Source organism: Phoenix dactylifera, chromosome 16 (assembly GCF_009389715.1).
Source record: "Phoenix dactylifera cultivar Barhee BC4 chromosome 16, palm_55x_up_171113_PBpolish2nd_filt_p, whole genome shotgun sequence".
Lineage (NCBI taxonomy): Eukaryota > Viridiplantae > Streptophyta > Magnoliopsida > Arecales > Arecaceae > Phoenix > Phoenix dactylifera.
The window spans coordinates 5093448-5111260 of record NC_052407.1 but is presented as its reverse complement, the minus strand read 5'-3'; the positions used below and the strand labels follow the sequence as shown (position 1 = coordinate 5111260).

The 17813-nt window shown below is 39.3% G+C and overlaps 1 protein-coding gene across 1 annotated transcript; it reads left to right on the top strand.

Annotated features, from left to right (window-relative positions):
- The first annotated feature begins 381 nt into the window (after window positions 1-381).
- Window positions 382-4717, top strand: LOC103713678 (AP2-like ethylene-responsive transcription factor CRL5). The gene is made up of 9 exons (XM_039114322.1): window positions 382-1296; window positions 1411-2065; window positions 2364-2446; window positions 2596-2604; window positions 2730-2818; window positions 2904-2977; window positions 3064-3114; window positions 3206-3282; window positions 3747-4717. Exons 1-9 carry the CDS (start codon window positions 996-998, stop codon window positions 4388-4390), a joined length of 1983 nt encoding a protein of 660 aa, XP_038970250.1. The 5' UTR covers window positions 382-995; the 3' UTR covers window positions 4391-4717.
- The last annotated feature ends 13096 nt before the right edge of the window (window positions 4718-17813 follow it).

Below are 17813 nucleotides of genomic sequence, written 5' to 3'. Positions count from 1 at the left end.
TCACCTGTACACATGTGATATTTAGCAAAAACAGCTTCTCTGCTCCTTTTCGCCATTGTACCTATTATATCCGTATTGCTTTATTATGAAATATCAATATCAAAGTCATTAATACAGTCTCCTTCCTTCTCTTTCTTCTTCTATCTTTATCTTTTTTTCCTCTCTTTTGTGTTTGCTTTAGAATTTTTTATGAAGGAAAGATTTTAAATTGGCATAAGTTGAATCGGAAAACGTTTTTTTTTTTCATTAGATCCTTCAGTGGCAGCACAGGCTAGTACACAGCTAGAACTGTTGCGAAGTGACTAGTTGGACAGTGTTTCTCGAATCTATCTCATGGCCATGAGACTGAAAAAAAAGCCACCCTGTTTTGGCCAACAGGCCACCAGCCACCTCTTGATGGCAGGCATGAGGAGGCAGAGAAGGAGAGGCAACGAACCCCTAGTCAGCAAAGGCGGAGAAGGAAAAGGCTCCATTCATTATATATGTGTTTTCCAAGGTTTTCCATCTGGGCATAAGGCACGCCAAGACCCCATTGTGGGTTCAACCTTGTCCGGCCTATGAGCCTTCTCAACGGAGGGTTTTTGTTGGGTTTAAGGGGCTTAAGAAAAGGGCAGGGAGTGCCGAAGAGAAAGAAAAGCTAAAGACATCGTCTTTCTCAGAACACAGATCCCTATGGAGTGCAGGGGGGTGGGGAATTTAACCAGCATTTGTTTGGTGGGAACTCATTCCTTTTGCTTGGTTTAAAGGGACTACTAGTGTTCTCCACAATGGTTTTGCCATGCTCCTCCACAGTGAGTTGTGAGGCATAGGAAAAATACACAGATATTCATACAGATTTCCACCATGGAGCTCACTGGGGTTTGAACACAAAACCCCAAGCCTCAAATGGTGGAAATCAAGAAGGGATGGGTATGATTAGAGTGTGTACTCTCCAATGATTGAGCTGCCTCGCCTTGGGTCTTGCTACAATCTTCTTTGTAGTGTGAGGGAGGAAGATGAAGTCCATGAACAATAATAACTGGTTGGGATTTTCTCTCTCCCCCCACATGAGCATGGAGGTGTCTGCTGACCCACACCAGCAGCCAAATAGTCAGAGCCATCATCACCAATCTCAGCCCGCACCTGCTGCCGTCTCTTCTGGCAACTTCTTCCTCTCTCCTCCTCACTTGAGCAGCTCCGGCATTTGTTATGGCGTTGGAGAGAACGGAGGATTCTATTCTCAGCTATCTTCCATGCCACTCAAGTCTGATGGCTCTCTTTGCATCATGGAAGCACTCAGCAGATCACAGCAAGAAGGTTTGTCTCATTGCTTCCTTTCTTTGTTTAGCTTCTGCTCCCAGCTTTCAAACAAGCAGCTGTCTCTAAAACACTTTGCCATATTCTTTTCCATTTTCATTCAATGTGGTGAAGGAATGGTGCCATCTCCATTCCCAAAACTGGAAGACTTCTTAGGCTGTGGTCCAAACATGGGGACCCATCAGTATGGGAACAGTGACAGGGGAGCAATGGCTTTAAGCTTAGACAGCATGTACTACCATCAAAACCCAGAGTCTGAGGGCAACAGAGGTCATCCTCTAGACCTCCTCCAACAACCCTATAGGCAGCACCTTCAAGTCCAACAGCAGCAGCAGCAGCCCCCTCCTCCTTACTTCCAGCCATTGCAGGAAGGGATGTGCTCTGTGCTCACAGGCCATGAGATGTATCAACCACCACTGGAAGAGGAACAAATGGGAGGTGGTGGGATTCCGGGATTGAAGAACTGGGTCACCAGGAGCTTCAGCGCTGGCAACAACGGGCTGGGTGAGGAAGGGGGTGTGGGATCTGGTGGTCCTCTTGGTGCAATGGGGTATGGGGACTTGCAGTCTTTGAGCTTGTCCATGAGCCCTGGTTCACAGTCCAGTTGTGTCACAGCTCCCCAGCATATCCCTCCTCCTGCAAACGACTACATGGCTTTAGATGGAAGTAAGAAGAGAGGGACTGGGAAGGGGGGCCAAAAGCAGCCAGTTCATAGGAAATCCATCGATACATTTGGCCAGAGAACATCTCAGTATAGAGGTGTCACAAGGTCAGTATGTAGGAGCTCTTAGTTTCTTCTACAGCTGATGGCTTGTTTTCTTATTGGATCTTGTTCTTTCTTCTATATATTGTTTATTGCTCTAGTACAGTCCTACTTCCTTTGTTCATCTCTCTTCATATTTTTAATGCTCTGTTTATATAAAAACTCTTGCGTAGCTGTTGTTTATTTCCTATATATGTTTGTAAGTTTTTGGTGCTTATGTGTGATGTGGGATGGCTCTAACCATTTTGTTTTCTTTTAGAAAATTTTTCTATGATCATATAAAGACTCTGGTTTTGTGCATCAGGCATAGGTGGACTGGTAGGTATGAAGCCCATCTGTGGGACAATAGTTGCAAGAAGGAAGGCCAAACAAGGAAAGGAAGACAAGGTTTTTTTCCAAACAAACTATATCCACTACCATCTTATGATTTCAACTATCATATTCAGTCTATGGTACAAACTGACTATTTAATCATATTTGGTTTGCCATGTTCTTTCCTGGGAATGTCATGAATGAAATCTATGTTTCTTGTGCAGTTTACTTGGGTGAGCCCCCGCTCTCTTTATCTACCTCTTTTATCTATTTTAATCTTCTTCTTCTTCTTTAGGATATTCTTGTTGTCTCCAAGACATGAAAAATTTTACTCAGCTCTCTCTTCTCTGGATTCCAGGGGGGTATGACATGGAAGAGAAAGCTGCAAGAGCCTATGACTTGGCTGCCCTCAAATACTGGGGACCTTCCACACATATCAACTTCCCGGTATGATTGAATCAGTACAGGCTTTTAGTTACAGAAATTTAAACTCCCTTTTGCTGGAAACACGTCTGAAATCGTTTTCATTCAGTTGGAAGATTATCAACAAGAACTCGAGGAAATGAAGAACATGAGTCGGCAAGAATATGTTGCTCATTTGAGAAGGTAAATGTTCTTTCCTTATGTTGTAGGCCACTTCCAATATTGCTTGGTGCTTGTAATATTTTATTTCATGTTCATCTCTGTTGCAGAAAAAGTAGTGGGTTCTCACGAGGAGCTTCTATGTACCGAGGCGTGACGAGGTTAGTCTTGCTGCTATTCATGATTAAACGACATCATTTTCTTATTTGTTCAAGAATTTTTTATACACTTGCTGCTTCTATTCATCTCCAGGCACCACCAGCATGGAAGATGGCAAGCTCGAATTGGGAGGGTTTCAGGAAACAAAGATCTTTATCTTGGAACCTTCAGTAAGTTTTTGAGGTTCACTTAACCACTTGATGCTTTGTTTTGCATGCATGCTTCTATCATCAAAGTGTGACCACTCACATCCTTCCGAGTTTGTTATGAGGTTAGAAGTCCAACCGCTATGCTGCACCCAATCTAAGATACTGAAATTTCAGAGGTCCTGTCGAAGAATGTGGTTACTGGCAATGCATGCTTTTTTTTTCCAAGCTAGACTTTTGTTTTTAAAACCCTAGTCATTCTTTTCATAAGGCTGATATCTCAGTAGCTGCAAAGCTCTCGTTTGACCGTCTTATAGGCCTGGAACAGTGAACGCAAAAAGAAACGCACTCGTATCTCCGACGACCTGTGTGAATTCAACTTTTTAAAGTTCACCTTTCAAAATGATGGCCATGTTATAGCGTATTTGTTTAGATGAGTCTTGTTTATTTAGCGCCCTTCGTTCACATAAAGCGAGATCAACTCTCAGGTACTCAAGAGGAAGCAGCTGAGGCTTATGACATTGCTGCAATTAAATTCCGAGGAGTGAATGCCGTCACCAACTTCGACATAACAAGATACGATGTCGAAAAGATCATGGCGAGCAGCACTCTGCTTTCCGGCGAACTTGCCAGGAAAAACAAAGATGCAGAAGCTCGCGACGATGCTCCTTCGGTCCAAAACAGCAGCAGAGAGCTTAATTTGACTGAAGACAACAGCAGTGGTGGTTCTGATTGGAAGATGTCACTCTATCAATCCCCTCATCAAACATCACCGATCTCAGAAGAACATGGTGGGCAACTGATACCAGGTGGTGATGCATTTCGAAGCCCATCCTACTCAACCAGTCTTCATGGTCTGGTTGGCATGGACACAGTGGGTTCGGCGCAGGGGATCGATAATTCTGGGAATTTGGGGAATGCTCATCTATCAAATGCATCATCATTGGTGACTAGCTCGAGCAACTCCAGGGAAGGGAGTCCTGATCGAGGTGGTCTCTGCATGCTCTTTGCCAAGCCCTCACCAAGGCTCGTTAATTCCACACCAGTTAATTCATGGATTCCATCGACCGGGCTAAGGACGACAATGCCGATGTCTCACATGCCGGTGTTTGCTGCTTGGACCGATTCTTAAACCTCTGCTATCATGGTAGCAGCATGTTTAAGAGTTGTTGATGAAGAAACAGGGAGTGAAAGCAAGTAGGACTGGAAGATGAAGGAGGTAGGTGGTTTTATTAGCTGTTTGTAGTTGAGATTAGTGGTGCATGAGATCTTTAAAATGGAGCAGGTCTCTGTCCTTTTCCAGTGGTTGTAACTGTTTGCAACTCGTCTTTTGGGCCATGGGGGGAAGGGTTTTGACATGGGGGGGCGCCTGGAGGTTTAAGGGCAATGATTTCACTGTATCTGTAATGGAATGATGTTGGTAATTTGGGTGGTCCATTCTAATGTTTAACCTGCTTTTCTTCTTGCCTAGTATAGCACTATGATCTTTTGACCACAATATCACTTTGACATGATCAACTCGATTCATATCTATAATAATTTTGTCAGCTTTATTTAAAGACTTCCAACATTCTAAACCGCTTGTCCTAAAAGATTTCCATTCCAGATCATTCATGAGTGAAACAATTAGGATTCCTCCTTTTCCTCTCAGAAGCCACTTTATGAAAAAAAGGGAAGTATTTTTGCTCTCTGCCTCCTGGAAATCTCATCTTTGAGATAAATTTCCTCCAAATATCGATGAAGGATCAAATGTAGACAGTGAACGATCAATCTGTTCCTCCTTCGTAACAAGAATGTCTGTCGATGTCATGCAGCAATTTTTCTTTTCAAGTCTCTACTTGCATCTCTTATGAAACGGACCACTTTCTAGGAGCAGTTCTGAGTCTTCTCAAATTGTCCACCCAGACTGTTGCTGAGTTGGGGCACCCTGCTTCTCCAATTACTGACCGCATATCTTCAAGATTGGGCTCTTTGATCCTCCAGGATTCAAATATGAAATCTTTGGAAGCTCGAACTTTGACTTTGCAATCCAGAGCGGTCGGAGCATGGTCGGAGGCTGCGCTGATAAGGGCAGATTGGATTTTAGTAGGGGATAAGTCTTCCCAATCAGCAAAGAGAAGAAACCGACCAAATCTAGCAATGGAAGGGGGTGCTCGCTCGTGTCACTCCCAAGTCCCAAGTGAAACATCGACCTTTGGGATCAAGATCTAATAAGTCAAGGGCGGAAATAAAGTCCAAGAATCTAGTGCTATCTTTCGATCCTCCACGTATTTGGTGGGTCCTCGCATATTCTTTCTGTGTCGGGTCCGCTCTGATACTATTTGTAACAACCCAGGATCTCATCCAAAATGGCTAGCCGGAAGGTATTATTTGGATTCTTTAACTCTGTAAAAGTATCCAAGATTTATTCCGCGAATAACCGATGTCGAACTAAATATACACTCGCATGAGTCCTCACAAGTAGTGTCCCAATATAAGAATACCACCAGCACTGCCGTCCGCCACCTTAAATATCTGTAGGAGAATGATATCATAAGCCGATGAGGAGAGACACTCCCTAATAACTCCCCGTCTCTCAGCTGCACCAGACCCCCTCACGCTCCAAGAGACAAGAATCATGAATCAAATTTACACCCAGTTGGGGTGGTCACCCAGCCGGCATACATCCCAACCCAATCTAAAGAGCCCCATACCCACTTGACCCAGCCCAGCTGCAGCCTCTCAACCATTCTTTGGAGCAAACCACAATTGAGAAAAACAGCCATACCAAACTAGGGAGCAAGGAGGTGTACTTTCAGCTACTAATTGAGGATTACTTTCAGATTTCAATAATAGCTGTTTGCTCCTTACCCGGCTGATTTCATTCAGCTCATTAAACAAGCAGCAAATCCAACAACAAGAAAATACAAACATACCATCACCTAACCCGGCAACCGACCAAGCCATAAGCATCAACAGATCTCTACTATTACGCCCCAGATCCGGAACATGACATGGCTGTGCTACTGAGGGGTATAGCCCACGAGAACACGAAGCCAACATTACTTTTAACTTTCAAATCCATTACAATAAAATATAACAGTTAAATATCTATTTTATCATCCATTAAATAAAACCAATATTGGCTTAGAGCGTCTAAATCCAACATTAATACCAAATCCATCATCCTTAACATTCAGAAAATCATTAGCTACAAATTTATAGTCAATACTAAAATTCTACTACAAAATTGCCAAGCTTGCTAGCGCGAACTCCAAGCCTGTACTATTCTTCGTCCCTACTGATTCTATTTACCTGGAGAGAAAAAAATAAAAAGAGGTATATGAGTGACACAGCTCAATAAGTAAATCTTTTCCTATCTTATTGGATCAAGCATAAGTTTTTCATACCAATACATCATTTAGGAAAAATAACAGATATTCCAAAATAAAGATTTCATAATACAGTATAATAAAAACAAGCATAAATAACCTAACCTAACCCGATTCATTACCACCATTTTGTGGAATGGCTATATATAGATTAGCTTACTCCACCTCCTTGCATGATGCTCTTTAACTTTTACAATCTAATTAAGGCTTTTGGAATTTATTTTGATCAACCTAGTACTGAGCAAAACTAACTTGCTTTACTAACAGCAGCACCTCTTTGCCAAGCACAGGAATGCTTGATCGAGAAAAGCAAGCAAAAAGCAGCAGAATACAACGGGGTTGGAGGTAGAGCCAAAGACCAATTGAATAGTTAAAGTGAAGGTGTCAAGAGTCGCAGGTTACCGTATATCATGCACGCCTTGTTTAGGTTGCCAATCATATATATTTGTACAACCGATATAGAATTTTCTTGTTGGTACATCTTATATTCAACTCATCTCCATGCAAATCTTAATGTTTTTATCCTCTTAGCAAGGTTATCTTAACATTCCCATTAAGAAGAATTTTTGACATTGTCTTCTCATCATCCTGCATGTTGATAACCTTTCTTGGCTGCCTCTGCATTGACTCTTCCACCATCTCTTTAGGCAGCACATGAGTAGTCCATCATTCATCCTAAGTGGATTCGATCTGAATAAATCATCACAAAGCCTAACCTAGTATTTAGTTCTGATTAATTTTTCCTTCTTGGTGAAAAGGTTGGATTAATGTTTGGTTCCAAACTAAAATCCGATTACCAGTCATCAGGTGGTTTCTTGTACCGGGCCTTTTGTGCAGTCTATCCAAAAGACTCTCAATCTTAGGTCCGGCCCGTCAATTGTTTGGCATCAAAACAAGGCCCAAATTTATCTAGTCTTCATTTTCTTAAAAAGGAGCTGTTATCAATGTTCCCAGGTGCCTCCTCCAATCTTGAATATTTGGTGATGCCTTGTCTTCCCCTAGCATTCATATAATTTTCAGTTTTACATGGTTGGTTGATGTGAATATTTCTCACTTCAAGACTATTCCTAGAGAATTCCCCATTGAAATGGACTCGTGTTCTAAGTAGCATTCACTAACAAATATTTGATGCGACCATAGAAGATTAGAAAATTTAAGATTAAGTAACCTTGAAACTTTTAATACGCAATTATATTTGTATTTTGAAGAAAAATATTTTGGGGTGCAAGTTACATGCACCGGCTAAGACTGAGACCCTGTTTGGCAGAACTTTTGGTAGGCCATAAAGCACTTTCTGACCCTCCAAAAGTACTTTTGGATGAAATAGGAGTGTTTAGTAAAAAAATCGGAAAGCTATTTTAGCTTTGTCAGAAAGCTAAAACAACTTCTTAGAAGAAGCTTGAAAATAAAGCCTTTTCGAAAAAGCACTTTTAGCATGTGTCTAAAAGCTGTTTTGATTTATTATTTTTTTTCTTTTTGGATCAAAATACCCATAATAAAATATTATAATTGCAGAAAAATATTCTTTTATATTTATTAATATATAATGATAATAATTATAATATTTTATAGCTTTATTATTGTATTATACTTAAAAAATATAATATTATCTTACATTATATCATAATACATTGATATGTTATGCTATATAATATCAAATTATGTTATATTATTATGCTATAGCATACAATATTATATTACTATATTATAATAATATTATATTACATTATACTAATATTATACTATATTATTTATTTATGTATTAATATATATTATATTTTATTATGCTCTGCTGTGTAATATTATGTAATATTTTTATGGTCATTTTGTCATACCAAAAGTACTTTCTCAGTTTGTTTACCAAACAAATATTAAAGTTCAATAGAACTTTAGAAATGTAGTTATCAAAGAGCAAATAGTTTTTTAATAAAAGCTCTACTTTCAAAAGCTCTATTTCAAAAAATTCTACTTCCGAAAGTTCTACTGCCAACAGCTCTACTAAACGAAACTGACTACTAACATTTAATTACCCTCATGTTCTCTTTTGCCACTTAGCAACTCCATAAATCAAATCAGCTAACTCTCCATGTACACCTTCTCTCTTACCACATGATAAAAGAACCCCTCCCAATAGTCTGTAATTAGAGGATCAAAATAAGAAATCATTAAATAAGAAAAGAAGGGTAAATATGTCATCCCCTTAATTCCACCCTAAATTCCAAAGGATTTCTTCATTGGCCATGTCTCCATTATTGCTGAACTCCAAATGGGCAGAGACTTGATAACTTTTTAAAAAAGTTTAAAAGTTTTTTATTTTTTTAAAATTGAATAGAAAAAGCCGATGGACATGATGTTTTAGAAAATATTCAAAATTCAGAATTCTGTTTTTTTAATACAATTATAGATGAAATTGTATTCTTTTTTTCTAAAATAACGAGAATTAGGCCTCATTAATCAGATCGAACCTTTTAAATGAGAGCATCCAGAAGATATCAATCCAACGGCTATGGTTTAATCAACCGCAAAATGAATTCTTCAGTCAAAGAGACGGAGCCCCTCACGCCGTCGTATCCTTTCTCCCGCTCTTTCAGGAAACGAAATCCCCTCCTCATCCCTCGGAGCTCCGCGTTCCGAAACCCTCTGCTCTTTTCCACCGAAACCCTAACCCTAGCTCAAAAACACCCATCTCCAATGGCGGAAATCCTAGCCCCAATGGAGGAAACCCTAGCAACGGGAGTGCTGTCGTCCTGTCGTTCTCCGCCACCGCGTTCAATGTTTCCATCAATGGGTTGTTGGATCAGACGGATTCCAGGATCTATCGGGTTTCTTTCGACATCTCGAAGCGCGCCGGTCCGTTGATTAAATCTATGCACGGAATGAGCAAGAAGGAAGAGAAGGAGATCCTCGAACTGTGGAGGACCGTGAGAGATGAGCTTTCCCGGACTCTCCTCATCGAAATTTGCTTCAAGAATGGGTTGGCTGTACCTTATAGCTTGATGTGCCTTCTCACCGAGCTTAAAAATCGGATCTTGGACTTTCTTACTGGGGTCGATCTTGCGAGGATTCAATGTGTTTGTGTTGAATGGAAGCAGCGACCAGCTTTGGAAGTAGACGTCAAGTGACCAGCTTTGGAAGCAGAAGTTCGAGGAGGAGTTTGGTAAGTGGGGAGGAGATTCCGGCACTTGGAAACAGAACGTGGTTGGCGAAGAGAACATTTACTGGTGAAAGATGTGGTAAATTGCGATCTATTTTGAGTTTCTTATATATATATATATATATATATATATATATATATATATATATATAAAATATATTAATGGTGCATGTTTGTAGAGAGGAATGATTGATAATTGGGTGTCCGGCATATAGATATTCATGATGTTCCATGAATATTATTATTTTATACTATGTTGAAAAAGTGATTCTAGCTTGCAATTTGCAAAGGAGAAAGAGGAGCTAATTACATGATTTGCTCTGCGTGGCAATATGCTATGAATGTTGTAATGACCACCAAGTTATTTGGTTGATTTTCAAAAAGTCCATGAAAGTTTATCTCTTTTTTTATTTTTTAAATTTAATGACTTTATATTTGAATAACTACTGGCGGTGGAATTCTAATTTGCTGAACTCTAGTTTTAGTACGTCAAACAAAGACATCAGAACAAACAATTCGAAATCATAGAGAAGACTCAAGGAGTAAAGCATTCAGGTCATGCCAAAACATGAATTGCTCAAGCATTATAAAGTAGATTCGATCAAATAGCTCCTCAATTTGCCACATTAATTTACACCAATGCAATTAATTAATCTGACATATAATAATATATGTCTCTACTAACATTACTTAATGGATGCATGAGGTAGAATATATGGATGCTTTACACTTGAGATATGATCTTGTTAATACTTTGAGAACTCAAAGAATCCTAGAATGTAAACAGCTAGTTTAATTTTCAAAGCTAAGCTTGGACCACTCTGCCGTCATCTAATGTAGCTAAGAGATGGATCTTACATGTGACCAAAAAAAGAACCCAAGTTAAACTTTAATGGGACTTGTGAGAGGAAATATCATGAGCCTTATCATAGTATCTTCCTTTATTAAAAAGAGGAATAAAGAAAATGCATTAGATGTTGCTATTGATAGAAATCAACGACAGAAAAATTTATTTAGGCAGTCTAATTTATTTTAGTCCATGTCATTTATAGATTATTATCTCATGAAAAAATATGATACAATGATGATACATTTATTTAATATGTAATTTCCCATTGCTAAACGCTATTTTTCATATGCAATATTGATTTTTAAATCTTCTGCTCTTTTGGCAGATCCTTCAAGGAGCACTCTAATGCCAATGAGAGTAGCTTCTGCGATCGGTAAAACAAATTAATAAGAATAGGTTAGGTTGAGGTATTAGTTTTAGAGTTTTTTAGGTTTTCATTTTTGAATTATTTATGATTTTTATTCCAAATACATTAATATTGTTCTGTAAGTTGGGCGGCTTTCTTGACTTGCTACGCCTGCATTAGTTTTCATGTTTTTGGCACTTTATCTAGGTTTTGCTGATACTATATAATGGGTTTTTAGTGAATGGGATCACGATAAACGAGGCTATATATTACTTAATTGACATATGAATACATCCATGTATGATGAATGCTTAAAACTTTTTTCATGTCTGGAGTTTGGTTGATATTAATGTTGGACTCTCCATCTCTTATGGCATTCCATTAATTTTTTTTAAAACCAACTACGGTTTCAGTTAGCTGAACTCAATTGACTCATATTTGTTCCTTATTTAGTGTACTCCATTAAAGCACTTAGTTGAATGCTTATCCAAGTACTTTAATCTATACTTTCTTCTTGAAGGTTCTTCAATACCATGAAAAACTGATTCTTGTCCTTCTCAATTACTCCTCGAAATTTTGTTTGCTCTTCAAGAAAATTCATATTGAGTAAGCCAGAAAAATTCCCATTATCCAACAATTGTTATCAAAATGGAAATCTGAAGCTTAGGGGAGGTAGTTGCTTCTCATAATTCACTGCTCAATATACCACTACTTGTACAGAAAACTGAACCAATGTCAAGTTCTCTAATTTTAATGTCCAAGTTACTCTGACTGTGCTATTTAAAGTTAGTTTCTTTAGGCCAGGAAAATGGGTTTCATACGATCACCCCAACCCAACAAAAAAAGAAGTAAAAGAAACCATGCTTAAGCTTACTCCAAAGGTGGGATAACTCCCTCTATAACGGGTGCAATGCAATAGATAGTGAAATTTAGGATTTCCATCCTAATCTTTCTTTTTGTTTATTGTTGGTAGGAATATCTATAATCTCACTCGTACACCATTTACACTATTTTCTTGTGTAATATACACTATAGTAATGTACAATTCTAACAATATATTTTTCAGTCCTTTCAGTAGAGGATTATTGCCTAATTGAAAACCATCAGACAATTGCTCTTCCAATTTTGTTTTGGAAAATCTTTTGGGTGGCTTGCAAGGCAAGTATGTTGGATGTAATCCAGTAGATCTACCTAATAAAAGCAATACAGCTAATCATGTTGAGAGGAGAGGAGGGAGGCTTGAAATTTAGAAAGAGAGAGGAAGATTACTTCAAGATAAAATCTAGAATTTTTTTGCCAAAAGACAGGTTTAAGAATATGTATTTTCTCTATCAATCTGTTTTCTTGGGGCTTAATGTTTGTATCATGGTGTGAAGTTGTTAAGTATTATTTTAGAAGAATATGGGTTAGGTCTATTGACTTTAACATTGAGAGAATTAGCTAGAAGAATGACTGGTTGCTTATGTTTAATAGAGGGCATGGCTGCAACCAAAATATAATTTTTGAATTTGCAAGGAATCATGAATTGGTGGATTTGCATAAGGGTTTGTATAGTTGGTATAGTGATAGATTGGGTTGAGTACGGCACAGATTGATGGGACCATTATTTCAAAGGACCGAGAGGGATGATACTCGTTAGGCTATGTTTGGCTTTTTAAGCCTACATTGGGTTGTATATTGACTGTTTTAGAACTGAGGGGTTTGTCTCATCCTCCATGCCTGATGATGGGTTTCCATAGACAATTTAGTCTTCTATCACTCACCTAGCTATGTGGAAGAGGCCCTGAATCATCAGTCATGCCTTTGGGCCTGTGAGAAGCCTAACTTCTACGTGTCATGCTCTAGGGAGATGAATATTGTTGGATTCAACTCACTTTATTGAGGCATGCCTGCTTAGATGCCTCTTGCAGACATAACCTACTTAACAAAAAGAAAAAAAGGATTATAACATAATGAAGGTTTAGCATTAATTTGAACTTAGTAAGAATGATGAAAACTTGAACAATGATAAGTGAGCATTGTTGTTAAGGGGAAGTGATAAGTGATATCTCACCTCTCTCCCTAAAGTCAGATCTTTTAAAAAATGATGATCATAGTGCAAAGTGAAATGATGGGAATGCAAGTCTAGTATAAATAAAGTTAAGAGAAGGGGATTTAAAAATAAAGAAGTCTAAAGTGGACTACGATAATTGATGGTGTTAGTAGGAGTTATGTCCATTATTTTCTCTAAACACCTTTTCATGATAGCACCAAAAGCAAGAGTAGGAGAATGGGAATGACAGAGAGTGGATACAAATAGACTTATATGATGGATAATTATGTATTAATGTATCATGAATGAATGGACAGGTCAATGTTACATGGATGAAGAGTTGGAATTGCTGAATGGTCAATGGGGAATTGTTGGCCCTATGTAGGATACCTATTTATTGATGGAGGTGGAAGATGGAGAAAAGGGAAAAAGCATAAAAAAAAGGTTATGCAAGGGTGGAGGAAAAAGATAAAAAGCAAATATTGAATGGAGGAGTTGTCAAAATAAGTAGTCCACGTCATCACTACCTTTTTTTCTTCTAGCTGAAAAGTTTCTTTTTTTTTTTTAAAATCAGACACACATAACAAATGTGTCTGAATGCTCATACAAAAATACTTCTGATTAATCAAGCATTTAAATAATTCATGTTGGGTTCCGGATTGTGAATTTTGAAAAACTATAGGAAGAAAAGGAAACATCGTTTTAAAAGCAAAAATAAAATACGAATTTCCTTTTCAAGCTTTAGTTAAAAAACAAATAATTAGATGCATTTAGGAAACACCTTTAATTAAAAAGGTGCATATAGATAATGTCTAACTGTTCAGATGCATAACATGTACACGTCTTCTATATAGACCGGAGTTGAACCAAACACGTCTAAATGCTTATGACTGTATCTAGGTAAAATTCATCCAATAATAAATACCTGGATTTTTTGAATAGTTCTATGGCCCTATATTTAGACACGCATGGTTGGTCAAAACCATGTTTTCTTATCCACAAAACTGATAGTATATAGATGGGATAAGGCCTGCAAGTTTATTTAAGAAGATGGAGCAGTTGGCTAACAAATTGAGTTTCATGAATAAATAACTGGCTTACTAGTCAATATGCAGCTAGCAGAAACTCAGAATGTATTAGTGATTTTGGGTGGTATTGCGGAGAGAGTTTGACTGCTGTCATTAGGGTTTAAGGAATTGAGAAAATTGGTATTGGAGGTCAGGTTAGCTTTGGGCCTGGGATGGGCATGAGTTACAAGACTCATTGAGAAAGGCTTTAGAAGATAAATGATCAAGTAGTATACATTGGGTTGTGTATTATCATGATACTTTTAGATTGATGACTGACAAATACACTGATGTGGCTATTTGCAACAAGGATATGAAATGCTTGTAAACAACCACAAAAAAGCATCCTAGTTAGCCAGCAGTTTGACTAAAGCATCATTTTCATATGTGTTCCCGTATTCTGTATCCTCTATTATAGAATCGGGCAGGTGACATAAATGAATACTGCCTGTTATTCATATTCACATGCCAGTGAGACAGGAGAGGAGAATACCTATGTTGTGTGGACTGAAGTGTTGGTAGCAGGTAGGATACATGCATATAGAATGAATATATACTAGACATGCACAGTAAGCTCAACATGTAATGAGATCAGAAATAGATAAGTTGGGTGCATGACATGAAGCTTAAGACTGCAAGCACTGGGAGATACCTGTTATATGATTAAGACTACAAGCACTAGGAGATTAGTGTTATATGATTTAGATGATCAAGTTATAGCCGTTGACTGCTGAAAGCAGCCTCTGCAGCATGCTATCTTTTCCGTTGAGCATTTTCCAAGAGAGGAGACATAACTTGGAAAATCTAAATGGAGGTTGCAATCTAGAATATGATGGAGATTGCCATGATAAAGAAGAATGCTATGGATAGGTCTTGATAACTGAAAATAGGCAGAGTCTGGCAGTGACAGTGTGCTTTTGGTTTCAATCATAGCACAAACTTGGTCTTGTTTGTTTAATGAGTTTCATTGCTCACACACTCCTTTAGTCATGATATTTTTGAACCTTAGCATCAGTTATAATCCAGGACTGTACCAATTGCTTAGCCTTTCCAGCTGGTTTGTAGCCAGCTTCTTGTCCTCATGCGTTTCTAAATATTATTCTATTTGTCTGAAAAAGCTCCGTTCTGATTGACCTCCCAGTATTATGGTATGGTTTGAACTGGGGCATAAATCTGTTCTGACTCATTCTGCGAACCTTCGCTTGATAAGATTATGCTAATTTGTATATACCTAGGCTAGTAATTGTTTAATTGCACCTTAAAGCTTTCAGTTTTTAATCGCAACCTGAATTTCGTGAGTATCTTCAGTTTTAAGTGCATCAGTGGGGAGGGCTGTTGCTTCAGTTGCCCTGGCGAGCTTTGAAATGATTCCAGAGCAAGACAGATGATTAATTCTCTCCACACGCATTATGTCAATTCAACAGTTCTATCCATCTTTTATTCGCTGCTCATTTATTACCGAAAAAATCTGAAAGAAAATCTTTTACTCTTTGCATTGATTAGTTTTGGCAATTCACATGCTGTTGTGTTCCACCCCTCGTATTTAACAGCAAACTCCCTCCTTGCCGACTTCAGTTGGGTCATCGTGGTCTCCCCACGATGACCACGCCGGCCGAACGGCCAGCGAATCCCCCGCAAGCCCCCCTCTTCCCCTCTCTCCCTCTCTCTCTCTCTCTCTCTCTCTCTCTCTCCCTTTCTCTCTTCTCTGAGAGCCCCATTCTTTCCCCATTTCTCTAAAGATTGGATCTTCTTCCTCTTTTCTTTTTCCCTTTTTTTTTGAGAAGATTACCGGAGCCACCGTCGTCGCCGGAGCCGCCACCGCCGTTGGAAAGCCACTCGTCGACGACCGGAGGTGAGAAAGACAACCTTATTTTCTATTTTTATGGATTTAAGGGAAAGGAATGTGGGCATGTTAATCGGTTTTCATTTTCCCTGTTTTGGAGAAAAATTTGTGGGATTCGGCCGGCCGACGGTGGCCGGCCGGGGTCAATCCGGCCGAAACGAGTTCGGCCGGAGGTGGCGAACGGGGGCCGGGCTTCCCAGCCCCGATCTCCCTCTCTTTCCTCCCTTTCTTCTTCTCCTTCTTCTCTTCTTCTTCCCTTCCGCCGCCCGTGCCAGTAGAGTGGCCGGCGGCGGCTGGCCGAGCGCCGCCGCCGAGGGCCACGGTCGACCGCCGAGGGCCGACTGGAACAACCAGCCACCCTCCTCCCTTCTTCTTCTTCTTCTTCTTTTTCTCTTCCTCTTTCTTCTTCTCTTCCTTCTTCTTTATTCGGCCTGGGTTTTTTCTTGCTTTGAAATCCGTGCCTTAATTGTGAACCAGACTTTGAACCGGGTCTAAACTGTGAACCGGTTCCACCTATTCCGTGAACGGGTTTTGATTAGGGTCTGAATCTGAGTCAAGAATTTAGGTTGGGGAATCTGTGTTGGGCTGAGTTGGACCAAATTGGATCTGTAGGCTGGGTTTGGTTCATTTGGGCCTAATCTGTGTTGGGCCACAATTGGGTTGGGTTTAAAGGATTCTGATTTTTGGAATTTAGTTTACTTGTTCTTAGGGTCTATGTTTGGTATTGGGGGCCTATTCTTGGATCTATGAACTTAGAAGTTAAGGGGTTGGAATTAGTTTAAATTATGTTTCTTAATTAATTAAATAATTAATATTTATGTTTAATCAGGGGTTCGTGATATCTGTGGCAGGAATTTTTAAGCGAGCCCAGGTAGGTGACCGTTGCTTTAAAGTAGAATTTTAACATGTATCTTGCATATGTTGAATTATTGATTTATTATTGGCAATATGTGTTAGAATTAGAATTAAATATTTAATTTCATAAATTGTTATGTGCTTTACTGTTGGGAGTATGATTATGACTTTGATTTGGAAAGTTGATTTATTGATTTTTAAAATCCGCGTGACTATAGTCTAGGCCCCGCCAATGGGATGATACGTTGGCCCTGTCGACTTGTACTGAGGAACTAGTTTCGACACCGCGACCACCGGTGATAGAATAGTGGCGGCACAGGGGTGCGTTTTGCTCTTCGGAGCAGCTCGGTGGAGCGTGAGTTTGGCACCAGGGGGTGCGGCACAGTGGTGCGTTGGCTCAGTGGAGCGGCTCTTCGGAGAGTTGTATTGGCACTTCGGTATAACCATGCCACTGGGTGATTTGGCCGTAGTCATGCGGTTGAGTTATTTTGAGTCTTGGATTGGATTTACGGGTTATCGTGTGGATTTTTGGATTTATGAGTTTTAGTTGCTTTTCATATGTATCATGGCATGTTATATGACGACTTTATTGCATGATGTTGCCTACTGAGCTGTTAGCTCACTCCTCCTATTTACATTTTGCAGGTGATGACATATGATTATGGGGATTACGGGATGGAGTGATCATGATGTAGTTAGCTAGTAGATATGGACTTTCTTTTGACTTATGTATATATATGGACATTTGATATGAAAACTGGAATTTATCTTTAATTAGTTATTGATGGTTGATCTGATTTATCTGCCTTGCGTGCCTGCGGAGTCCGTCCTGCAGGTGCGCGGCGTCTGCTCGCGCCCCGGGCCCCGGGTTCGGGGCGTGACATATGACATGGTGCACTTAATCAAAAATATATGGAGCATAGCATAATCCAAGAAAGTTGGCACCGATCAGATGATGCTGGATGTGGGGTATTGGAGAAAGTATAGATTAAATAAGTTTTGTTCTCACTGGCAATCCAACAGTATAGAGCAAATAT